The sequence below is a fragment of the Gigantopelta aegis genome, chromosome 7 (assembly GCF_016097555.1).
Source record: "Gigantopelta aegis isolate Gae_Host chromosome 7, Gae_host_genome, whole genome shotgun sequence".
Taxonomy (NCBI): Eukaryota; Metazoa; Mollusca; class Gastropoda; order Neomphalida; family Peltospiridae; genus Gigantopelta; species Gigantopelta aegis.
In genome coordinates, this window is record NC_054705.1 from 24386395 (window position 1) to 24413871 (window position 27477).

A 27477-nucleotide genomic window follows, 5' to 3' on the forward strand; every position below is an offset into this window, starting at 1 on the left:
TTAAAAGCAAAATATGCCGACGCTCATGCGTAAAATGATTACAGTAAACCGGCGAGGTCTGCCTAGGCTCACTAATTGATTGGTGTTACATGCAAGGTTCATTCAGCTAACGATTATCGTAGTACAATTGTCTGTACTAGAAAGATAATTACCGATAGGTGCTAAATAAACAACATGATAAGCCGGCATATGATCGAGGCTTTATTCGTTCCACTTCCGAATTTATAATAACTTACTCTGTGTGTCACGGGGATCCTATAATACCCGTAACTGAATGAAACACGATTGTCCAAACATCTCTCCTAACTGTATATCTATTAGATCTCTCTGTAACAGGCAGTTATACCCGCTGTGGCTCGTCTAGGTATGATCAGAGATACGATCTTATATAAAGTATATAAAGAACGTTTAGTTCACTAGAAAACACAACAAAAACACAATACACTTTGGAATCTGTATTAACCTACGCTGACAAATGTACTGCCGCAGTAGTTAATTAATAACAACAATAATAACAACCCAGAACTGATCACTTAATTAGTTAATCTCTAGGTGTCTAGTTTACACAATATGCTAATCACTTCACCGTGACACAACACCCACACGTGTGATAATTGAGAAACGCTTCCAGGGGAACTTAATTAATAAAGGAATTACAGCTCTATTCCTAACTGGTTAATTTTTAATTAACCCTTACTACTCGTTCAATAACGTGTGATAATTGAGAAACGCTTCCAGGGGAACTTAATTAATAAAGGAATTACACTCTATTCCTAACTGGTTAATTTTTAATTAACCCTTAACTACTCATTCAGTAACCTTGTAACACAGAATTAATACTGGTACCTATCCCAATAAAGACAATAACCTACAGTTTACCTAGGTCCTCTAGGATGACTGGTTAAGCTTTTTATAATTATTTAGGACAGTGAGCCTACAGATTACTGCGTCAGATGACCGGCAGCACCGTCTAAATAATATTGGTATAATACAGTATTAAAATATTTAAAGTCACATCAATCACATCAAGGTTATACACAGAGCAGAAAATATATATTTACCAAAGTCCCGTCTGAACTAATATAGATCGTTCAGTGGACGACGACCGTTCCCTTGGATACTTCCAAAATGTTTCTCGTCGATATATCTAAAATCCTAGCTATTTATTCAAAACTCTCAGAGACAGCGAATATCGCCTGGGGGCACAAGGCGGTACCTCACGTATCATCTGAATTCCACAGCGACCAAGACGGCATATCTTTCTCTTAGATCGCCAGACTCAATGACGCCAAGTCGCCAAATCACGGTTGTAAAAACCGCACTCGCGGAGGTATTACGTAACTACTGGCCACATGGCTCCGCACCTAGGCTGGGTGTGTATTAGAAGTACAGCTCGATGACCGTCGCGCAAAGGTATCACGTAACAAGTTGCCCACCTGGGTTAAGTGCATTTGGAACTGCACACGGCCTTCTAAAACAATTAATATCGCCACAGGCGAAAATAAATTAAGAGCATGTACCGTCACACTGTGACTGACGTGAAAGGGTCGATGAAAAATTTGTACATAAATATCTTTTTTTATTTCTTCGGACAGACTTAGTCGTTCGAGCTAAATATGTTTAATTTTACAGTTCGGACCAATAAACTGGTTCGAGAGAAAGCTTCTGTTCGACCCAAGGGGTATTCGACCAATCAGCACCAAAATAAAAGGGTTTAATAGAACAAAAAATCGGGACATTGTGCTCGGTTCGAGAATACCGGTAGGTTCGACCGTTGGGCGTTCGAGACAATGAGATTCTACTGTAGTATATCATACGTCAGTGGCAGTCTTCTTAATTCTGCTAATGCTGCAGCATTACTGGTATTTATTGACCCCCAAACTCCATATACAGAATTTTATGTGAACTTTTTCTACATCAAAAGTAAAATTTATGTTACAAACTTGTGGTCCCCAAATTTCACTCCCCTATAACAGCACTGGTTTAGTTAATGTATTGAATACTTTAATGCAAATATTAATAGGTGGATTGTGTTTGAGAATGGATTTTAATAAGTTTTTGTTTTTTAAACACCAATGTTGAATTTACCATGACTGTCTCTAGTGATACACAAATACGTGTAATCATTAGCGATGTTAATTTTGGGTGACCCTATTATAAATTTAAGGTGATCTGTGTTCATTTTACGCTTATTGACGACAGTAACGTTAGCTTTTTCAACATTAATGGGAAGATCATTACATACAGCATATTGGTTGACAGCATTCAGCGTACTTTGGAGCCCTGACGCTGAAGGGGACAGAAGCACCAAATCATCTGCGAATAAGAGATGGTTGATCGTGCATCAAAATACTTAACAATGTCATCTATAAAGATATTAAAAAGCAAAGGGGATAAATTACAGCCCTGTCGTACACCACGACTAGGATGGAACACGGGTGATGTACCTGCTGACGTTTTAATTTGATATGAGTCACCTATAAACACAGAGTGAATTCATTTTACAAAGTTACCAGTAACGCCACTTTTCACTAATTTCATTAATAGTTTTTCTCTATTGATTATATCTAAAAAAATTAAAAGTTTATGAAAGCTGCATATATAGGTTGGTTAAAAGAGAGAGATTTTTGTACTGTGAATTGCAGAATGAACAAATTGTGAGTAGTCTGTGATTTTCACGAAAACCACTTTGATTCATTCTAAGTTTATTGTTTTGTTCCAAATAATTTTTGAGTCTTCTTGCCATGTAAATAGTTTTCCAACACATGAACGTATTGCAATTCCTCTATAATTGTTAGGGTCTGTTTTGATTCCCTTTTTATGTAGCATTTTTAAGATTGATTCATTGCACTTTTCTACGAATGACGAATTTTGTAATACCAAGTTAAATAATTTAACAAAGTAGTCTATCATAGGCCACATAATTGATTTTAGTAATTCATTGGCAATACAATATTTTCCACTGGACTCGCCATTCTTTAATAATTTTGTGCTTTCATAATCTGTATAAATGATATAGGCATATTTAGAGACGCGTTAGGAATGTTCCATTTAGGCGGCATTTTAATGTGGTCTTTATTTGAATAATCTGAAGTGAGTTTATAAAAATGTTCGTAACAACTATCTGGATCAGGTAGAATGTCTATATTGTTAACTGACAATTGCAGTTGTTTTATTAGATACCAACATTTTTGTTGATCACCATTTATATGATTTTCAATTTGTGATATTATATTTTGTTTATATTGACGAGCTTTATATTTACATAGATGTTTGTATGCTTTTTTGCGGAGTAAAACTTTTCAAGAAATATTCTGTTATTGGGATATTCTTGCATGTTTTTACAAGCGGTAAGTGCAGAAAATTTGTGTTCTTTACATTCCAGATCAAACCATTTTTGCTTACGTTTTGATTTATTTGAAGATTTAACAAAAGTCATGGACTTTAGGCTTATGGTGGAAAGAACTACCTTCATATCAGCTTCTGCTTTATTAACACCTTCCTTATCATTGCTATAGTTATTCATTATAAAGGATTTTAGAAGAGAATCAACATCTGAACATTGGATGGAAGATATAACATTTGCTTGACTTTCTTCTGTCCACTTAAATCTACCTGGTAATATCTCATATTTATATCTACATTTATTTTGTTTGTGGACAAAATGGACAACTACCTGACAATGGTCTGTTAGTAATGATAATGGTTTAACACTCATATACAATATATTTTCAACAAAATCTTCTAAAGCAATCATGTAATCGACCATACTAACGCCATTGTATTTATAACATGTGTATGCGCCTAATGTGTCACCGTATGTCCGACCATTAAGTATTCTAAGTTTAGTCGACATACAAAGATTGGTAAGTTTTATGCCATTTGAATTAATTATTGTATCTTTGTTATTTCGATTACAACATGAGTCTAATAAGTAGTCATCTGAAACCGGAATATACTGGTCATCGTCTTGGGGTATATAGTCAGATAAATCTGCTGTACGAGCATTGAAATCTCCACCTAAAATAATGTGACAGTCATTACCTGTTAAACTATTGATATCATTTTCTATTTGTAAGAAAGGGTCTGTGGCACATGTCAAACTGTAGCTTGAATTGCTTGGTGGTATATACACTGATCCCAGCAAGACATCTCTTTGCAGTTGAAGCAGCTTTCCTGATATTTTTACCCAAAGAACATACGGACACTTTGTTTTGATAAGATAAACATACTGCTTCAGATGTTTCTTGAAATGGAATATAATACCACCTTTAGATTTTACAGATATTCGATGTTTTTCAAAATATTCAAACGAGCCAATGTCTAAACTAATTTTGGACTCCTCAGAGTGCCAAGATTCAACTAACGTAACGAAATCTAAATGCTTAACACAGCACAAAAAGTCAAAATCGTTCAATTTTTTTCAAAACTCCAGAAATATTCCAACAGGAATATTTAAACCTCATATCGATATATAACGTTGAGTAATTAGTAAATAGATACTTGTATTTGCTATGTAAAAGACTAACTTATACTAATTATAGTCTAACTAATTAATGAATGAGCATCGACCAGACTATATGACTAAATGTGACATTCTTGAAAAAGTTATACATGCACATGTGTATATTTTCCAGTTCGGGAATCACTTTAAGAAATCTTTCCACTCCATTGTTCAAGAAGAATGTTGAACTGCTGGAAGTGATGTTTCATCATTTCAAGCTTATTCATGGAGCTATTGTTAATATCAGGCTGAGTATCTTTGTAGTGAGACACGACGACCTTTGATTGTGTTCGCTGCGGCCACTTTATATGTTTCACGATGAGACTGGTACCCACGACACTTGGATACAACAAGTCTCTGTAATTTTTCTGTTGAGATGCTCCATAGCGAGTGGTGAAATATTTCGTATGATCAATGAAATGGCATTCTTTTTCATTGCAAAATGCTAACATCGTGTCGTTTGATTTTAAAACCACACCGTTGATGTCTTTGTTTCCTTTTGTTGGGATGATGGAGGAGAAATATATATGTGCATTTGGTATTGTTGATCTTGTTGCTGCAATCAGTGCGTCCAAATGTTTTCGTTAAACAGGTTGCATGGTTTTGCATTGGTTGATACCCAAGTGGAATGTAATTCGTTAACTCTGTGATTAACATGTTGTTGGTTAAGCCAGTCTATCAGCTGATGATATTTAAGACCAGGCTTACATATTACTTGACATGTGTCATTTTCCTGTGTTGTCATCTTAGTTACATGTAGTCCTTTAATGACCGAGTCTCCGATGATTAAATGAGTAATATCGTTTTTAATGTTCTCTGTACTGTTTGGCACCGTAAACTTCAACGTTAATGACGTCGACGCATCCTTTGGGGTCATACGTGGCATTGTAGAGGGCTGGCCAAAGCCTGTAACTACTTCTATTTGTTCATACTCAGGTTTGTCTTCTAGTATTTCATATTTATTCTGTAATGGTATATTTCTAGTGACCAGAACTGGTTCATTATTCGTAGCAATTGGCTTTTTTTTGAGTCAGTGATTAATGCCTTTGTATTTGTTGTTTCTTTGTTTACTGCATTGCCGACAATGTTAACTAATCCAGACGCCAGGTTTCTTTTCATTACATTACTGTAGCTTTGTGGAGTTACACATGGGACTTGGTTAGGAGAATCTTTTGACAAATTATTATCATTGTTTTCTGTCGACATCATTGTACTTTGTATCATCGATTGCTCAGTTTTAGATCTGTACTCATTTCCATTCTCATTTCCTAGATGAGCTACCCGTTTTGTAAGGTGTTTTTTACGATTGCATTTGTTTGTGAATTAATCATTTCTATGTGTGTTACATCCGTAGATAGGCGTTTCGCTTCAGTTTTCATTTGGTTGGTGACAGCTACTCTAAGATCAGTAAAGCCCAGTTCTCACTTGAACGATTTTTCGTACAACTGCGGTGCGACTAAAAGATTGTACAGGCGTGCGATTCCCGTACGAATTACCTAGGGCCCCTATTTTGTTTACGTGAAACTGTAGATTTTCTCTTGGGTGTGAACTTACATTTAGGAGATGTAGATTGGACAGTTTTAACATAGGTTTGGTCTTGGACTGGTGTTGATTTCTCCATAAATGGAAATTCTCTCATTTGTGTTACCGGGCTATCTTGACTGTTTCTTTGGACTATTATTTGGATTTGATGTAGATGTTGGGGTTTGTGATTGTTCATCAATGCAATACTGTACGGCTGCTTCAACTGATTTGATTAACGACGGCTGTGAAATGTCAGCAAGAGTATCACCTGCTATGTTAGCAGCTTGTTCAAATATGGCTGGCAGTTTATTTTCAAGCCACCACGCAACCATCAACTCTCTACCCTGAACCATAACTTTCATCGTCGTGCGAAACAAATGAATCATTACAAGTTGTTGGTCTGTGTGATCAAGGACTTTAATTTTATCTTCCACGATAGCACCCTGTTCATCTTTTGACTCTATCCATTTTATTTCTAAACGAGTATCTTGTTCGTCTACAGTAGGCCTATCCCAATAACGGCGCTGTATTTCCCCTTTTACGTTCTCAAATCGCTTTGTGTCCAGTTGTATTATAACAGTTTTACCGTTGTTTTTTACTTGTATGTCTTGTACATTTACATTCCATAGTTTTAATTTTTTTTGGAGTGCTTTAGTTTTGTTAAGTATATAGCTTTTGTTTTCAATTTCACGAACTGGTAGTATATTTGGACTGAGACAACTCAAGCTTGATACTGTACATACTGTGTGTTGCTTGGACGTTTGTGGTGTATCATTCATTTTGAAGAGTGTTTATTTTGGCATCCGGTCTGGGCTCTTTTTCATTTCATTAATACTTATATATTTAAATATAATTATTTATATTTCACAATAATAAAAAGTTTTGTTTGGGTGTGTTAAGAGCGGCATTTTAATAATTCGTTATGGAGCCGCCATTATCAAACATTTTCCGTTGGATCAGGATGCTATTCAACAGTTGATATAGACAAATAAATCACAGTATATATAATACATATAATATAATATAATATATATACATATACATATACATATACATATACATATACATACATACATACATACATATATATATATATATATATATATAATGTCTACACATTGTCCGTTTCAACCAATGCGCCACAACTGGTCAAAGGCCGTGGTATGTACGTTCCTGTCTGTGGGACATATAAGTACATATAAAAGATCCTTTGCAACTAAATGGGAAAATGTAGTTGGGTTCCTCTGACGACTAATTGTCACAATTACCAAATGATTGTCATGCAATTGCCGATGGTTACTTAATCAATGTACTCTAGTGGTGTCGTTAAACAAAAACAGAACAATACATCTGACACTATATACTCATAAAAAATATATGTATTGAGAGTGTTTAAAGAAAACATTTATTTCTATTTTAATATAACTGGAATTTGTCTCAGTCATGCACTGCGTTCTGTTGACGCGTACGCTGCGTAGCGTTACGAGTGCTGGCTTGTGTTGGATTCGGTGATTATATTAAATGAATCGGTCAGATCTTTAATGGATGATAGTGGTAAGAAGTGTATATTGAACATTATGCACTTCAGGTGCGCTAAGATCACTTCGTGGAATGGACCCGGGCCCGATATTTGAAGTTGAGGAGCGGGTGTGTGGTGTGTGTGTGTGTGTGTGTGTGTGTGTGTGTGTGTGTGCTTAATTTCTAGTGGGGGGGGGGGGGCACCATAAGCGTTTTAGACGTGGTTGGGGGGGGGGGGGGCGCAAGGAGTAAAACTTTAGAGATATTCGGCAAATTGTGCTAACCTGTGGTCTTTGTAACATATTTCCATCATTCTACCCACACAATTAGCTGTAATCCATGTAAAAATCCTATGTGATTAGTTTGCACCTCTATATAGCTGTTTGGCAGTAATGCTAATATGAGTAAATGTTGTTATCCAGATTCGGGCTTTTTCGTTTAATTTGGACGAAAATCAACTGCTCCACCCCCACCCGTCTACAAAAAATGGAAGCATGTACGCCTATGGGGGTGGGGTGGGGGATGGGGGGGCACAAGCACATTTGCATCTTTATTTATATAGAATAGGAAAAAACCCCGTACATTTTGTCCACAAGCGAGAGGCACTCATAACCATCATCCCCCGGCCCCCCCCCCCCCCCCAACCCCGGTTCTGACGGGCCAGCTGACGCTATTAGCACACTATTTTTTATTTTTTTAAAGCATACTAATTATATTATTTCTGTTTTCCTACGAATGTTTTGAACTATCATTGGGTTTATCGATACATAATAATGAAAACACGTTGCTATGATTCAACCAAATACAAGACTACATATTTTGATTTCGGATAACAAATTAATGGTTACTTGACGTATGCGGTTCTCTGTAGACCGTCGCTCGTTCATCCATCTCGCCGGATTCGGTTAATTAGAATTCCATTTGATGAACCATTTCACCAACGATGGACTTAATGTAGTGCGGATATAGGACAGTGTGTCGTGTTTTATTAACGCTGTATTCCTTTGTTGGGCAATACACGTAGCGCACGCTCTGGAATTACCCTCATTCAATTACTGACTCGCCTCATTATTTTATTATATTATTATAACATCATTCGCTGATACAAAACACAAACACACATTCTGTTTTAATGAATTTTGTCAGTTGCCTTGATGCGACATGAGGGGGCGAGACGTAGCCCAGCGGTAAAGCGCTCGCGCTTGATGCGCGATCGATTTGGGATCGATCCCCGTCAGTGGGCACATCGGGCTATTTCTCGCTCCAGTCAGTGCCCCACGACTGGTACATCAAAGGCTGTGGTGTGTGCTATCCTGTCTATGGGATGGTGTATATAAAAGATCCCTTGTTAGTAATAGATCAACAAAATGTAGCGGGTTTCCTCTCTAAGACTATATGTCAGAATTACAAATTGTTTGACATCCAATAGCCAATGATTAACAGTGTTTCTGCTAGAAAAGGAAACCCGCTGTCGCCACATAGGCTACTCTTTTATGACAGACAGCAAGGGATCTTTTATTTGCGCTTTCCACAGTCAGGATAGCACAACTCATGGCCTTGGTTGAACCAGTTATGGATCACTGGTCGGTGCAAGTGGTTTACACCTACCCAATGAGCCTTGCGGAGCACTCACTCAGGGTTTGGAGTCGGTGTCTGGATTAAAAATCCCATGCCTCGACTGGGATCCGAACCCAGTACCTACCAGCCTGTAGACTGATGGCCATGACGCCATTGGGGCCGGTGTCTTTCTGCTAGAAAGAAATTTTGGGTATGGCGCTTTGAAATTGAATGCAACCACAGTCAACAGGGAATGGGGGGGGGGGGGGGAGGCTCCCCCAGAAAGAAAATGGGTTAAGTTTAGGGTTAGGGTTAAGAAAATCATGATAAGAGTAATTAATTTTGTCTAAAGGTTAAATCTGCAAATTGTTTTGGGTATGACGCCATACCCATTTTACCCTGTATGGTAGAAACACTGATTATTAATCAATGTGCTCTAGTGGTGTCGTTAAACAACAAAAACTCCTACCTTAGCATATAGTTACCCGTATTAATCGATCCGGGATTGGCATCATTTCATTGGTTCCCTGTGGACAAATGTGAGCCAATAATCGTGTAGTTTGTTACATATTTCTTTGCTACTGTAAACAAACTTGGGCTATTTCTCATTCCAGCCAATGCACTACGACTGGTATATTAAAGGCCGTGGTATGTGCTATCCTGTCTGTGGTAAAATGCATATAAAAGATCCCTTGCTGCAGTACGAAAAATGTAGCGGGTTTCCTCTGATGACTATGTGTCAGCATTACCAAATGTTTGACATCCAATATTAGCCAATGATTAATTAAGCAATCTGCTCTAGTGCTAAAACAAACTTTAACTTAATTTTTTACACACGACACTCGTTGGTGAGAACACCATGCGTTATTTGTTAACACATGTACGTGTGTTAACAATTTCAAGATATACGACTGGCTGCTCCTAGGTGATGACCATGTCACCAATGTCTTATATGCAATGAAAAACTACACGATGAAAATCGATTACACTGTGACGTATAGTTAACCTGACAATCATGTGTCCGTGACGCGTATGTCAGCTACAAGTGCAAACGGCTGTAAATATCTTTCAGTCGAAACATATATTAAAATTTGCTTAAAACCTGGTTTTGAGGATATATAAGAAATAGAATAATACATTCGTGTTCTTCAGATACCATTTATCTCACAACTCGTTTTCGCTCGTTAGATACATTTTAAAATAACTCGTTGTGAGATAAATGGTATCTTACGGACACACATGTATTATTCTCTATATATCACTGTAGATGGGAAAGCCATATTATCATTGTAGATGGGGAAACCATATTTCTTTGTTGTCCAATGTTAAGCACAATGCGATTGGTCAGTGATGACTCCATGTAAGGCACGTAATCGTGGTTTTAAGTGTATTTCCCATAGAAGGCGCAAATAGTCTGGACAGGTTTACGCGGTTAACTATGTCGTTAAAGGGACAGACCCTAGTTTCAACCCGTGAAAATTAACACTAAGTTTAGTTAAAGGGACAGACTCTAGTTTCAGCCCGTGAAAATGAACACTAAGTTTAGTTAAAGGGGCAGACCCTAGTATCAACCCGTTAAAATGAACACTAAGTTTAGTTAATCTACAAACCTGTAACACACATTTAGATAAAGTTACAATTCAGTGAAACACGAGTCTGTGACTTTAAAATGGTGAAATACCCTCTACAAATAGACTAAAAGTCGACTCCATAGCTGTTACTTCTCAGACGCACATGCGTTTTTAAAAAAAATATGAGAACTGTATTTTGTGATATTAAAAAAACGTGGATGACCAAAAACACTTCGAATGTACGGAAATGAATAATCTAAACAATAAAATGTAAGTAAAGTATGATTTCTCAAAAACGGCTCTAATAGTAAACAAATATGCCTTAGTGTTTAAAAACTTGGGTATGTCCCTTTAAGGTATGAAATATGCAGTATGCTATATATATACATGGTATCTAGGCTTGTGAAGATGTTCCAAGCCACGCGTGTGACGGTAAGAATCGTTTTTCATTAGTCCTGGCTTTGGCGGGGTGCAGACGCAGAACACGGAAGATAGATTATGTGGTATCAATAGCAGTGTTGCCATCTGCGCGGCGCCGTTTTTGGTAATGGTGCACGCACCTCGACCACGCCCGTGACAAAAACCTAAGAATTTAATTGATGTCGATGATCTATTCCAAGTTGTTAAGTAACAAAAAGTGAATTCAATATTACGCACGCTGGAGGTACAATATTACGCTCGCTGAAGGTAAAATTTTACGCTCGCTGGAGGTACAATATTACGCTCGATTGAGGTACAATGTTACGCTCGATGGAGGTACAATGTTACGCTCGATGGAGGTACAATGTTACGCTCGACTGAGGTACAATGGGTCGTACGATAGATCTAATAATCTGCTCCCTGGCCCTGTAACGAATATAAAAGATACCCTGCTGTTATTTAGTACTAGTAAATCTCTCTCTCTCTCTCTCTCTCTCTCTCTCTCTCTCTCTCTCTCTCTCTCTCTCTCTCTCTCTCTCTCTGGTGTGTGTGTGTGTGTGTGTGGCTCTGTTTGTTTCTGCATGTCTGTCTCTCTGTCTCTGTCTCTCCCCCTTTCCCCCTCTGTCTGTCTGTCTGTCTCCCTCTCCCCTCTGTCTGTCTGTCTCTCTCCCTCTCCCCTCTGTCTGTCTGTCGGTCTGTCTCTGTCTCTCTGTCTGTCTCTCTTTGTCTGTCTGTCTGTCTGTCTGTCTGTCTCTCTCTCTCTCTCTCTCTCTCTCTCTCTCTCTCTCTCTCTCTCTCTCTCTCTCTCTCTCTCTCTCTCTCTCTCTCTCTCTCTCTCTCTCTCTCTCTCTCTCTCTCTCTGTGTGTGGCTCTGTTTATCTGTTTCTGTATGTCTGTCTGTCTCTGTCTCTCTCCCTCCCCCCTCTGTCTGTCTGTCTGTCTGTCTCCCTCTCCCCCCTGTCTGTATGTCTCTGTCTCTCTCTCTCTCTATGTCTCTCTCTCTCTCTTCTCTCTCTCTCTCTCTCTCTCTCTCTCTCTCTCTCTCTCTCTCTCTCTCTCTCTCTCTCTCTCTCTCTCTCTCTCTCTCTCTGTATACACTCTCTTTTTTATATCTTCCCCTCTGTCTGTCGGTCTGTCTGTCTGTCTCTCTGCCCTCTGTCTGTGTCTGTCTGTCTGCCTGTCTGTCACACAAACACAAACACAAACTCAAACACACACACACACACACACACACACACACACACACACACACACACGTTAACGCGACTAAATGTGACAGTATCCTCACGATAAATACTAAATAGCTGTAGTATAAATATGTGTTCCGATCGTTCCGTTTCTTCGATGTTGTTAAACCACAGTTAACAAGTTATCAAGATGAAACAGGATACCAAATGAACATCTAGTAAAGAGATGAGTTACATGTTAATGTCAGCTCCGTGACTATTTTCAGAGTTTTCATGTCTATCGATAATCGATGTTTTCTTCTGCTGTCTCGTTCCAGCGATATTTACATACATGTACACTGTTTGTCAGCACACATATGCTCAACGATTTGTGCAATCGATGAGGGCTGTTTTAGAAATGAGAAATTTTAGGTTATTCAATTTTGACACAGATATAAATATTATATATATATATATATATATATATATATATATATATATATATATATATATATATAGAGAGAGAGAGAGAGAGAGAGAGAGAGAGAGAGAGAGAGAGAGAGAGAGAGAGAGAGAGAGAGTTAAAAGTTAAAGTTTCTTTTATTTAACGACACCACTAGAACACTTTGAGTTTTACATCATCCGCTCTACTACATGTCAAACATTTTGTAATTTGTACATACATTTAGAGAGGAAAACCACCATTCCACAGATAGAGGTACATACCACGGCCTTTCCAGCCAGTGCACCGCGAATGGCATATCAAAGGCCGTGGTATATGCTATCCTGTCTGTAGGGTGGTGCATATAAAATATCTCTTGCTAGTAATGGAAAAATGGAGCGGGTGTCCTCTCTAAGACTATAAGTCAAAATTACCAAATTTTTGACATCCAAAAGCCGATGATTAATAAATCAATGTGCTCTAGTGGTGACGTTAAAAGCGAAAAAAAAACCCAAAATTACCCCCTGCCAAAAAAACCCCGACAACCCCCCCCCCCCCCCCGAAAAAAACAACAAAACAACAACAAACAACAAACAAAAAGACAAAAAAAACCAAAAAAAAACCCAAAACCAGTCTAAAAGATCAAATAACGCAAATACACTCAAACATGAATATTAATTCCATTATCCGTTAATTATTCTAATCTACTTTTCAGTCTTCCCAAGAATACGAAAACCCGGCTTTCGTTGAGGACGAGTTTGACTCTAAAGAAGATCTGAAACATTTGTCTGACGTCGTGGAGCAAATCATCGGCGAGTCGACATCGATGGACATCCACACGGACACACACCCGTTCGGACGCAGCACGCTGTCTGACCGCATCTTCGGGGACAACACCAAGAAGATGGCGGTGGAGTCGAGCGTTCTCGTTATATGGGTCCTGTTCGCCGTCTGCCTGGTGGGCATGGCGGGCGGCATCATATTTCTGGCAGGTGAGATGGTGTTTGTACTGTACCGCCAGGGGCGGATTATGGGGGGGGGGGGGGAGGGTCCCAGTTGCACGGAACCCCCCTTTCCCTGGCTAAAGAACAACAACAACAACCCCACCACATAGATATAAATTTCAAATTACAAACATTTACATATTGATTTGGAAACCCCCCTTATCTAAAGCATAATCTGCCCCTGACTGCCTATTTAAAGTTCAAGCACGCTGTTCTGGGATGTGTGTGAGAAATTGTCCAAAATGTTAAAGTTAAAATTTGACATACAGCCTTGGAGAAAAAAGAACGTTATTGTTTGTTTTGTTTAACGACACCACTAGCGCACATTGATTTATTAATCATCGGTTATTGGATGTCAAACATTTGATCATTTTAAAATATAGCCTTAGAGAGGGGAAAGAAAGTTAAAGCTTGTTTTGTTTAACGACACCACTAGAACACCTTGTTAATCATTGGCTATTTGATGTCTAACATTTGGTAGTTTGACATATAGTCTAAGAGAAGAAACCCGCTACATTGTTCCATTAGTAGCAAGGGATCTTTTTATGTGCACCATCCCATAGACAGGACAGCACATACCACGGCCTTTGATATAACAGACATGGTACAATGGCTGGAAAGGGAAATAACTCAATGGGCCCACCGACGGAGATCAATCCACGTGTGTTAGTGAGAAATTGTCCAAGACAGGAATTAATAGATGTTTGTCGTTGGTTACCTTACCCCCTCCCTATCCCTCCGTCGTCACCACCCATTATAACCAGTGTTCTACGACTGGTATATTAAAGGCGGTGGTTATATCTTCTCTGTGCTAAAAAACCCCCAACCCATGATCTGTCCTATATGTTTAAATTTCATATAAAAGATCCCTTGCTGCTGTTTCGGTAGGAGTAACATCTGTGTTGACAGCGGGTTTCCTCGCAGTCCCTTTTTCTACACCAACTGTCGAAATAGCCATAGCTTTATCTTAGGAGTAACATTTGACGATAGCGATCTTTCCTCTTTCATTTTCTCTCGCCCAAGGAAGGAAATGTTTTATTTAACGACTCGCTCAAGACATTTTATTTACGGTTATAGATATGGCGTCGGATATATGGTTAAGGACCACACAGATATCGAGAGAGAAACCCCACTGTCACCACTTCATGGGTTACTCTTTTTGATTAGCAGCATGGGATCTTTTATATGCGCCATCCCACAGACAGAATAGCACATACCACTGTCAAAGGTGGAACGAGAAATAGCCTAATGGGTCCACCAACGGGGATCGATCCCAGACCGACCGCGCATCAAGCGAGCGCTGTACCACTGGGCTACGTCCCGCCCCTCTCGGCCAGGACTTGAAATAACCATAATAATGTTAGGCACCAAATAGACGTACTGTGAAATATGCTGGGCTGTTAAACAGATATGTTCTTCCTTACCTGTTTCTAGAAATTGTTATTGTTGTCAATTCAGTGCATTTGAGCATTGTGTAATCTGGCTCAGTCGGTAGAGCGCTCGCCTGAGGTGCTTGCGTTGTAGGATCGAACCACGTCAGTGGATCTATTCTCTAATTGGGATTTTCCCCGTCCCAATCAATACCATGACTGGTATATCAAAGGCCGTGGTATATGATGTCCTGTCTGTGGGAAAGTGCATATAAAAGATCCCTTGCTGCTGATAGAAATATGTAGCTGGTTTCCTCTGAAGACTACGAGTAAAACATTACCAAATATTTGACATCCTATAGCCGATGATTAATTAATCAATGTTCTCTAGTCGTTAAACAAAACAAACTTAATATTTTAATATTAAATGAATTATTTGTATAATTTTACATCACGATTTAACAACGTTTATGGTAGGCGAATCGTTTTATTCGGCGGAATTCCTGTTTACAAATATTTTCTTTCTTATATTGTAGAAACCTATGCTAATCGGGCGACAAACCTAACCTCGACCAATTGATATTTGTTTATAAACAACAGCAGCATCAATCGCAGTAGAACCACTGGGAACAAGTACATGGATGTTTTGTGGTCTGAGTTGATACCTTGTAGGACGCCACAAGTAATGTAGGACGTCAAATGCATCACAAGTAATGTAGGACATCAAACGCATCACAAGTAATGTAGAACGTCAAACGCATCACAAATAATCGGCAGCACTTGGCAATGTTTGTAAACTGCAGCAACAATGGCAGCAGCAGTAGCAGCAGCAGCAGCAGCAGCAGCAGCAGAAGAAGAAGCAGCAACAACACTATATAGAGTAACAGAAGCAACAACAGACTTTATACTTTGCATGCTCTGTGCTGTGTAAATGCAAGACCCATATGAACTAGATTGTGTCGGGAATGTGTGTGTGTGTGTGTCTGTGTGTGTGTGTGTATGCGTGCGTGCGTGTGTGCGTGCGTGCGTACGTGCGTGTGAGGTTCTCGCAGGCCCCCACTTGAGGATGAAAATATATAGGTTTTTGTGCCCTGTTATATATAAATAAAGATGATCTAAAGACTGTTCCCTTCACTTCAGATATCGTTCACACGTAGCCTGTAAGTGTTGTAGGACAACAAACGAAGCACAGCTGATCAACAGCCCTACAACGACAGAAGCAGCCGCAGCAACAGCTGCAGCAGCAGCAGCAGCAGCAGCAGCAGCAGCAACAACAACAATATCAGAAGTAACATCAACAACAAATCAAACCAAAACAAGTTGCCTAGCTAGGTGTTGGCAACAAATGTGATAACGAGAATGAATGTAACAACATAGTTGTTTTGTACTTTGTGAATCTTATAGGATGACGAACATGCTAGCTTTCAGCATTCACATAACAGACTGCGGAAGCAGTAAGCGGAAACGAAAAAAAAAAATTTAATAGATGTTCTGTTGACTAAATATGTGCTATCATGAACGACAACAGAGGCACCACAACTGATCACAAGCATGCACTGATGTTTGTAAACGTCTTCATCAGCAGCTTTGGGAGCAAAAACACAGGTAGCACTATACCAAATTACATCCTGCCGGCTCAAAGTTCGACTTTTGATAGCGCAGTGAATACTACCAGTCTTACACGTGGTGATAAATGAGAGATAGTGTTCGTTGGCAAAGCAAAACGTTTTTATTTGTAGCACATGCTCTATGTCGTCTGCTGCTGACTCCTTGCCGTTTGTCACACTACATTCAGTGCGTTTCTTTTTTGACTGGTGTCATACTCGCCACACTCAGGCCCAGGCCCAGTCTAGACTCAAGACGCTCATAGAGTCTGAGACTTTAACGTCATGGCAACACCATACAAATTGTATGTGTGTGACGTCATTAGACATCGAGTCTCGACTCAAAAAGTTTTATATGCACGGGCCCTGATCCATTGTTTTGAACCTAATGGTATTAAAGCTGCAAACGAACTGGAAAAGGGACTGCAATGGTCTCGATGCTCAATGGAAATTTTAGCCAGTTCAATGGGGCTGGAGACAGTAAATTGTGTATCAATGTTTCTTTCGAAGGAAGTAATTCGGTGTGTTGAATAATTACATTCTGTTGAAAGACTCCGGGATGCCCCAAATTAAAATGTGGACCGATTGTGCCTTTGAAATGGGATTTCAAACTAGCAAAAGGAAGACTTTCACATACGATAGAACGGTGAACCTATATATAAATGACACTTCAGAGAATATTTCTCAGGTGTTTTGTAAAAATAGGTGGCTATGGTAAATGGTTGTTATACAAGGTGACGCTTTAAACGCATTTCTTATTTAATAGATATTAAAAATAGAACATTACGTGTACGGACAAAAACATCTTCAGTGGTCTTCATGGAGACGTGGTTGTATAAAGTGCCGCCTATAAGCTTGTAGTACACCTGTTTACAGGGCATATTTAAAGTGCTTGTTATAAACAAGAGGTCGTTATAATACGTGTGGCGGGATTTAGATCAGTCGGTTGAGTGCTCGATTGAGGAGCTTTCGTCGCAGGATCTAATCACCTCAGTGGATTCATTCAACTGATTGGGGGGTTTTCTCGTTCAAATCTGTGCACAGCAGCAGGTCAAATGCCATGTTGTGTGCTTTCCTGTCTGTGTGGAAAGTGCATATAAAAGATCCCTTTCTGCATTAGGAAAAATGTAGCGGGTTTCCTCTGATGACTGCGTGTCAGAATTACCAAATATTTGACATCCAGTAGAAATGTTTGACATCCAATGTGCTCTAGTGGTGTCGTTAAAAATATAAATTATACTACGTTGTTTAGAGCAGTGCAGCAAAAGTGGTTTTTGGAAACGCCATTTTGCATAAGATACTGTAGATCTGAACTGTCGTATAGCAAGGAAGAAAATGTGTTATTTAACTACACACTCAACGCATTTTATTTACTGTTATATGGCGTCGGACATATCGTTAATGACAACACAGAAATTGAGGGAGGAAACCCGCTGTCGCCATTTCATGGGCTACTCTTTTCGATTAGCAGCAAGAGATCTTTTAAATGCATCATCCCATAGACAGGATAGTACATACCACGGCCTTTGTTATACTAGTCGTGCTGCACTGGTTAGAGCGAGAAATAGCCCACTAGGCCCACTGGTGGGGGTCGATCCCAAACCGACCGCGCATCAAGCGAGCGCTTTAACACTGGGCTACGTCTCGCCACTTATTCGAAAGATTCTGAGGCTTTCTCAGACGTGACTATATTGACCCAATGGGTCTTTAACGGCACAAGTACACAACCATTAACTTACTAAAGGCTGAGTCACGTGGATTTCATGACTTTAAATATGCAGTATGTGACGTGTACGTTCTTATTTAAGTAACGCTATCACAATCATGTCATGTCATGTCATAGGTTTTTACGTGCACATTCAGAACAAGCTGTTGTAGCGCACGCCTGTCGTGGGCACAAGAGCCGGCCAAGGCCGGCTCCTCCGTCCATGACAGGAAAGGTGGGGGGAGGGGAGAGGAGGGACCGCCTGCACTGGCAGGTGCAAGGGAGCACCAGCAGCCCGATCAAATCGGTAGCAGGCGGGGCTATCACAATCCATTTTACAGAGTATTTAAACGGCTAATTTGATAAAAAAATTTATCAAATTATTTTTTATTCTGATTTATAGCTACGCTGCCATAATTCAATTATATACCAATATTTCGACAACAAGTGGAATATGACGGTTATGTAGCTGGTTGAATAAACCTTTTTGGTCGATGGATTAACACTTTACATGTGTGGTGTATGAGGCAGTATTTTGTAGGTCATCTGTCATGCTACTCTACCTTTAATACATCGCTTCAAAGTATCAAGAGAAGACATTGGGACCTAATTCACTAAACTCTCGCAGTGTTGCGATCTCACGAGACGATGGAAAAAGGATTGCAGGGACTATGCCATGTTGCTTAAACGAGCTTAAGAGAGCTTTGTGAATTAGGCTCCTGGCTAGGAATGTTCGAAGCAATCTTAGCCTACGAAATCTTAAAATCATCGTTGGTTGTAACGTCACTACGGCGCACGCCACAGTGACGTCATAGCTTACGATGGTTTTACGATTTCATAGGCTAAAATTGCTTCGAAAATATGGGCCGCTGTGACAATATTAATAAAAGACCTGTTTATTGAGGTAAAAACATACATTTATCAAGAGAAGAAATATACCTTTAAAATTCCTTTATAAACAGGTTGTTGTTATACAATGTGCCTTTTATAACGAGTTTAAATGTACAGTTATAGTGATCTAGAAATATTTTGCCCTTAAAATGAAGGTTTTTTTTATTGTCATAATTATTTAAGTGTGTAATACAAGCGATAATATACATGGCTGTTATGAATCTGCCATTTGTATATTCAATAACGCATTTCTACACAAGACTCGCTCCAGCCAATGCACCACGACTGGTACATCAAAGGCCGTGGTATGCGTTATCCTGTCTATGACTGGTGCATATAAAAGATCCCTTGCTGCTAATCGAAAAGAGTAGCCCATGGAGTGGCGACAGCGGGTTTTCTCCTTCAATATTTGTGTGGTCCTTAACAATATGTCCGACGCCATGTAACCGTAAATAAAATGTTTTGAATGCGTCGTTAAATAAAACGTTTCCATTCTTCCTTGACAAAATTAATACACGGCATGACAGAATTCCAAATGTTTACGAGAAACAACTTTAAAACAATATTATCTACATGTTGTTGTTGTTGTTGTTGTTGTTTTTAGTAAACATTAACATTTACTGAATCATCATATACAGTCGTTTTAATAAGTTTTAACAATAAAGAAATCAGCTAAAACCAAAAATTTACTTTTTACACATTACCCAAAGTAGTGCAAAAATAGGATTCAGGTCAGGTCAGGTAAATATTTTTTACGTGCGTACATACCACTTAGGTTTCACGCACGCCTGTCACGGGCTTAATCTTTGACTTTCGCCAGTGACTAAGTCCTGGCCGGGGGTGGGGGGAATAAGTTTCAGGTGGGCGGAATTTGGAATAAAATTTAGAAGTTAGGTCAAGGGACCCAAGGCCAAAACAAACTGTTGCATTCGACTCATGTCTGGACAAAATTTAAAACCCAAAATTAAAATTAGAGTGCTCGGCCAAAAAGGTTTTAAGATGATATGAGCAATTTTGACGGGCTGTCAAAGTAAAGTGCGTCGGACTGTTTACAAAAAAAACCAAAAAAAAAAACCCATACAATTTTGAACCACGGCAAAAACGTTTAAAGTCCGACTAAGCCCCAAAAAGCCCTGTCCTGGGAAAGGTTGGCTAAGACGAGCTGATGAGTGGAGTCGCAGCAAATCGGGGGACGAAGCGCTTCCAATTCTGGTGTTGTAGATGGCTGATGACGCTTCCGTAGTCGCTGCCGAAGCGAGCCTTGATGATCCGATGAATGGTCTGGCTATCCATTTCGCTGATATCAGGATCGTTGGCGGTAGACATCTCCTCGGCATTGGGTGACGACTAGCCCCGACTTGCCGGTTGGGGACTTGGTGGAATGCAACTCGAAGTCGCTTCCACCAGAGAGGTGCTGTAATTCCTCGTTCACTACTCCACCCAGCAGCGTTGCCTTGTCCGTGGCGTCCCCCTGGATGAACTTCAGAAAGCCGAACCTGATCTTCCCGATCTGTACTTGCCAGACGGCATCTGAGTTCACAGGAACAGGAGCTGGTAGTGTCTTGGGTGTTGGAGGAGGCCGTGCCTTGTCTGGTTGGTCGCTCGGCTTGACGACTGGCAGTACCGGTGATACCGGCCAGTTCTGTCTTTGCCACGTAGAGGTCGGTGAAAAGGGCCGTCGCGGGGCGTCTCACACACAGCGGTCAACGCCGGTTTTGTAAGTCACGTGATATGACCTGGACCAACCCAAGCATTTATAACAGATTGGAATTAGTGTCAAGTCCACAGGGGAGCGATGATCACGAACACGGTATATGGTTCCAACTCCGTCTGTAGGAGGACTGCCACATTATAAGCGTGGAACACTTTGTACGTACGGCTTCCATAAACACCGGGACGGCTGACTGCGCATGTCTGATGAGTATGGAATAATAGTTCAAGACGTGTAGAATGTTTCAGCTATCATTTTTGGCTAAGGTCTTTGACTTATCTAGACCGGCCTCGGTGGCGTCGTGGTTAGCCATCGGTCTACAGGCTGGTAGGTACTGGGTTCGGATCCCAGTCGAGGCATGGGATTTTTCATCCAGATACCGACTCCAAACCCTGAGTGAGTGCTCCGCAGGGCTCAATGGGTAGGTGTAAACCACTTGCACCGATCAGTGATCCATAACTGGTTCATCAAAGGCCATGGTTTGTGCTATCCTGCCTGTGGGAAGCGCAAATAAAAGATCCTTTGCTGCCTGTCGTAAAAGAGTAGCCTATGTGGCGACAGCGGGTTTTCTCCTTCAATATCTGTGTGGTCCTTAACCATGTGTCTGACGCCATATAACCGTAAAATAAAATGTGTCGAGTGCGTCGTTAAATAAAACATTTCTTTCTTTCTTTCTTTGACTTATCTACTAAATTATTATTCCAAATCCCGCCCACCTCAAACTTACTCTCCCTCTCCTGCCCCAGACTTAGTCACTGGCGATGTCAAATAGTTTCAGCTCAGCTCAGCTTAAGCAAAGAGCATTATGTATATTAAACAATGAAATATAAGCGAATGATTTAATACATGTAACCATATGTCTGACGCCATATAACCGTAAATAAAATGTGTTGAGTGCGTCGTTAAATAAAACATTTCCTTCCTAATACATGTATTTTTTAATAATAATTAGATAACTTTATATACTGCCAAATGGGCCTAAAATGTCTACTAGATATTGATGAGAGTAATAAACTCAAAAATTAAAGGGTGGTGTAGTGGTTAAGCTATCGGACTTAAGGCTGGTCGGTACTGGGTTCCGGTACCGGCTCCCACCCAGAGCGATTTTAAACGACTCGGTGGGTAGGTGTAAGGCCACTAACCGACTTCGCTCACTAATCAATAACAACAAACAATTAACCCACTCATAGGTGAGGTGTGTTCCCAGGACAGCGTGCTTGAACCTTAATTGGATATATAAGCACGAAAATAAGTTGAAATGTGAAAAGGGATTCAAAATGAATAATTGAAAATAAATTAAAGAAAACTGAGTTAATATTTACATCTGTGTTGTTCAGAATACTTAAAAAAAATATTCAAATTACTTTGAGGGTGAAGTACTCTATCACAGGCTTGCAACCGATCACTTCTTTCCCCCAAAACACAAATAAATTTATGTATCTCAGTTTGATATTGTTGTTTTTTAAATATCACTTATGTTTTATCTTTTAGAGAACATCATTGTGTGCGAAAGTTTTGTATGTAAGAATATACTGTGCAGATAATATATACTCTCATATACATACACTCATGTTAGACACACCTTTATTTACATACATGTATCTCTCTACCCACCTACATGTCTGCCGGTCTTCCGACCTTCTTACCTACATACCTGTGTAGTTACGTAACCTACTATCTATGTCTATCTCTCTCTCTGTCTTACTCTGTCTCTCTGTCTCTGTCTCTCTCTCTGTCTCTCTCTCTCTCTCTCTCTCTCTCTCTCTCTCTCTCTTTCTCTGTCTGAAGAATAAATCTGAAATGATTTATTTTCGGTAGGTACTTGTTATATAAATGTAAATATTGTACATGTGTACAAATCTATTGCAATGCAGTTGTGTGTGTATATATATATATATATATATATATATATATATATATATATATATATAAGTGATCATTCCTCATACTGTATCTAGCTGGCTTGAATACACTTTGTGCTTAAGACGTGCACCTATGCATAGTCATGTAATATTTTGTTATCGTTATTTTTCAAACTAGTTTTGTAAATATTGCTGCTGTTATCAATAAACTTAAAAGCTGGTGTTGTATGCAGTCATACTGTTTAGAGTAGTTATAGAACAAAACATCGTTTTCAATATTTGTATGATATATGCATCTATCGGTAAAGAGTTGATGGCTTTAAATGCAAGAAACAGTATATAAAGGCAAATGTTAAAGCTGCAATTCGGCAGGTAATTTTCATGAGAGTATGTATGTACGATTATCTCATCTACTACTCACAGGTCCTAATTTTTCACACACTATCCCAAAGCCTCCCAGTTCACCCCCTGTTGTCTTATTTCCAGCTAACGCAGGCCATATTTGTTTCTTAGCAGGGCATAGTTCTTTTTGATCTGCTCTTCAAAACAAAGGACAGAAAGCCATATGCTTCTCATTTCGAGCTATGTTTACTATATTATAAAATACAAAATACAAACACACTTACAGTTTCAATAAGCTCACACTCTAGCCTCCCTTATTATAATATCAGTTACTAATACAAAATACAAACTCACCTACAATTTTAATAGTCACAATATCGCCTCCCCTATTATTACACCGTTTACTAATACAAAATACAAACACACCAACAGTTTTAATAAAGTCACAATATCGTCTCCCCTATTATTAAACCGTTTACTAATACAAAATACAAACACACCTACAGTTTCAATAAAGTCACAATATCGTCTCCCCTATTATTAAACCGTTTACTAATACAAAATACAAACACACCTACAGTTTTAATAAAGTCACAATATCGTCTCCCCTATTATTAAACCGTTTACTAATACAAAATACAAACACACCTACAGTTTTAATAAAGTCACAATATCGTCTCCCCTATTATTAAACCGTTTATTAATACAAAATACAAAAACACCTACAGTTTCAATAAACTCACAATATCGCCTCCCCCTATTACTACATGTGACGAAAAATACATGTATCAATTTAATAAGCTCACAATTTCACCATAAAATATATAATATCATTTAGTAACGCAAAATACAAACATAATTAATAAAACTGTGTGTTATCGCAACCAGTGGTTACCGTCAGGTGCCTTTATACAAAATACAATATACACAACGTACAATAGACACAACATACAATAAACATAGCATACAATATACACAACATACAATAGACACAACATACAATATACACAACATACAATAGACACAACATACAATATACACAACATATAATACACACAACATACAATAGACACAAAATACAAGACACAACATACAATAGACGCAACATACAATAGACACAACATACAATAGACACAACATACAACAGACACAACATACAATAGACACAACATATAATACACATAACATACAATACACACAAAATACAATAGACACAACATACAATAGACAGAACATACAATATTCACAACATACAATAGACACAAAATACAATAGACAACATACAATAGACACCATACAATAGACACAACATACAATACACACAACATACAATAAACATAACATACAATATACACAACATACAATAGACACAACATACAATATACACAACATACAATAGACACAACATACAATATACACAACATATAATACACACAACATACAATAGACACAAAATACAAGACACAACATACAATAGACGCAACATACAATAGACACAACATACAATAGACACAACATACAACAGACACAACATACAATAGACACAACATATAATACACATAACATACAATACACACAAAATACAATAGACACAACATACAATAGACAGAACATACAATATTCACAACATACAATAGACACAAAATACAATAGACAACATACAATAGACACCATACAATAGACACAACATACAATACACACAACATACAATACACAACATACAATAGATAAAACATACAATATACATAACATACAATAGACACAACATAAAATACACATAACATACAATAGATATAACATACAATAGACACAATATACAAAATAAGCAACATACAAAGCATATAACACACACTATTCACAATATACAACATAGGCAACATACATTATACGCAACATACAATATACACAACATGCTATATTCGAAAGAAAAAAAACGCTTTTATTTAATTTTACATCACCTCCAATATGTATGGCAATTTATCACTTCACGTCAAGAATGCATAAATTATGGCTTGCTCTTTAATATTTCATTAATAAATCAATTATATCTGACATACATGTACATACAGATTTATTATATCGTGTATGTTCACACGGATTTTGAATGTCGCCTTACATTTCTGTATATATTTTGTCCTCAGTTATTTATCCAAAGTAAAGGTCGAGATTAAAAATAAGAGATTAAAGAAAGGCATGCAAACTTAAACTACGGTTATCACACTTGGATTAGAGTAGAAAAAAGGAATCCAGCTGCCGTCACATAGGTTATTCCTTCCGAATAGTAGCAATAACTCTTTTATATACAGAAGTCCACAAACAACAAAACAAACCAAAACAAAAAATACATAAGAAAAGCCACAAGAATCCCCCCACACACACACACACACAGGCACACACACACACACACACACATAAACACACACACACACAAACACACACACACACACACACACACACAAACACACACATACACACAAACACACACACACACACACAAAAACAAACACAAACCCACACACACAGACACAAACACACACAGGCACACACGCACACACGCACATACACACACAAACACACAAACACACACACACTCTAAACACACAAACAAACACAAACACACACCCACACAAACACACACACACACACAAACACATACACACACAAACATACACACACACACAAACAAACACAAACACACACACACACACACACACACACACACACACACACAAACACAAACACACACACACAACCACACACACAAACAAACACACACGCACATACACAAACACACACGCGCACACACACACACATACACACACACACACAAACACACACACACACACACAGACACACAAACTCAAAAACAAACACACACACAAACACACACACAAACACATACTCACACAAACACAACACACACACAAACAAACAAACACAAACACAAACACATACACACACAAACAAACACACATACACACAGACACACACACACAAACAAACACACACACACACACACACACACACACACACACACACACACACACACAAACACATCCCGTGCATTATTTGACGAAACAACCCGTGCCGCGATGCTCTTAACTCAGATTGTTTCAGTGCACGGCTATCGAACTCGTTTCCTGGAAATACATTAAAGGTGGGGTTTTTTAATAATTAAAGTCTGGGCGGGTTAATAAGCAATGTGAAGATTGTTCGACCGACAGACCTTGATTGATGAAAACAGCTGGTGGAACTTCTGATTGAAGTTGGTCACATACGGGTTATAAACAGCACGTAACTTAACGTAAGGTTTCACTACAGAGATGTCATCTGCCATTGAAACCCATGTTAAATTGCCCAACTTCAAATGAAGATTGCCAATAGAACGGATTCTCGTTGGCACTAACAACATACACCATTGCGAACATACATTATATAAGTATTTATTTTCACTCCAAAATTGAGAACAGTTCCGTATGAGGCTTTTGCTATATGACAGCATCTGGCTGTAGTACCGGTTCATTAATCGATTCACTTCGGCTGTCTCTTGCACTATACACCCATGTAAAAAAGGTCAATGCACAATATTACAAAATAACATGGGCAAGATACAGCCAGAAGGCTTACCATTAAACATACATATTGTTTTAATTCTTCACCATTTTCTAGAAGTGAATATGTGAACCATAACTTGTGTCACAAATAGGAACTGTAGTGGACCGTGATCAATGAACTCTCACCAGGAAGTGAACTGTGTAGTGAGACCTAACCTAAAATAATCTAACCTAAGTAAGGTAACATGACAGGGTTAGGGTTCCGTAACGTAACGTAACATAGCTTTACATGACGAGACAAAACAGCATAACACAACACAACACAACATAACACAACAGAACACAACACAACATAACATAACACACCACTCCAGAATAAAGCAAGATAGAGCCGCAATAACTGTGACACAAAACCTACACTTTCTTTAAAGCCATAATTGTGTTTGTGTGTAACTCGAGGCGATGCATCGTACATTGAAACCAATATTTACCTGATGTTATCTACATGCATTTGCGAATTAATACCGACTAGCCCGCGGTCTTTCAATCACTCCTATTGATATCAGTTCTACAGGTGTGACACGGACAATGCTGCTGTAGTGTACTGTGTGTCCCGTTAGATGGCAGTATGTTGCCATGGGCAAATAGCTCGGTAATGAATGCGGTGAAAGGCATATTGTCACAGACCACTGACCTATTTAATGGTTTAACAAAGTATTACCTGAACAAAAA

General features: G+C 38.8%; 2 protein-coding genes across 2 annotated transcripts in view; both read left to right on the plus strand.

Annotated features, from left to right (window-relative positions):
• LOC121376854 overlaps nucleotides 1-17427 on the plus strand; it is a 68523-nt gene extending 51096 nt beyond the window's left edge. Inside the window, exons 2-3 of the mRNA XM_041504640.1 lie at nucleotides 13418-13694; nucleotides 15613-17427. Coding sequence (XP_041360574.1) covers nucleotides 13418-13694; nucleotides 15613-15656 — 321 coding nt within the window. The 3' untranslated portion in view covers nucleotides 15657-17427. The remainder of the gene's footprint in view (nucleotides 1-13417; nucleotides 13695-15612) is intronic.
• LOC121377985 (mastermind-like protein 3) overlaps nucleotides 15714-27477 on the plus strand; it is a gene marked incomplete at its 3' end in the record, with an annotated part of 52319 nt that continues 40555 nt past the window's right edge. The window contains 4 exon segments of the mRNA XM_041506081.1: nucleotides 15714-15744; nucleotides 16280-16395; nucleotides 16481-16530; nucleotides 20628-20937. Of these exon segments, the coding sequence (XP_041362015.1) occupies nucleotides 15714-15744; nucleotides 16280-16395; nucleotides 16481-16530; nucleotides 20628-20937 (507 nt within the window).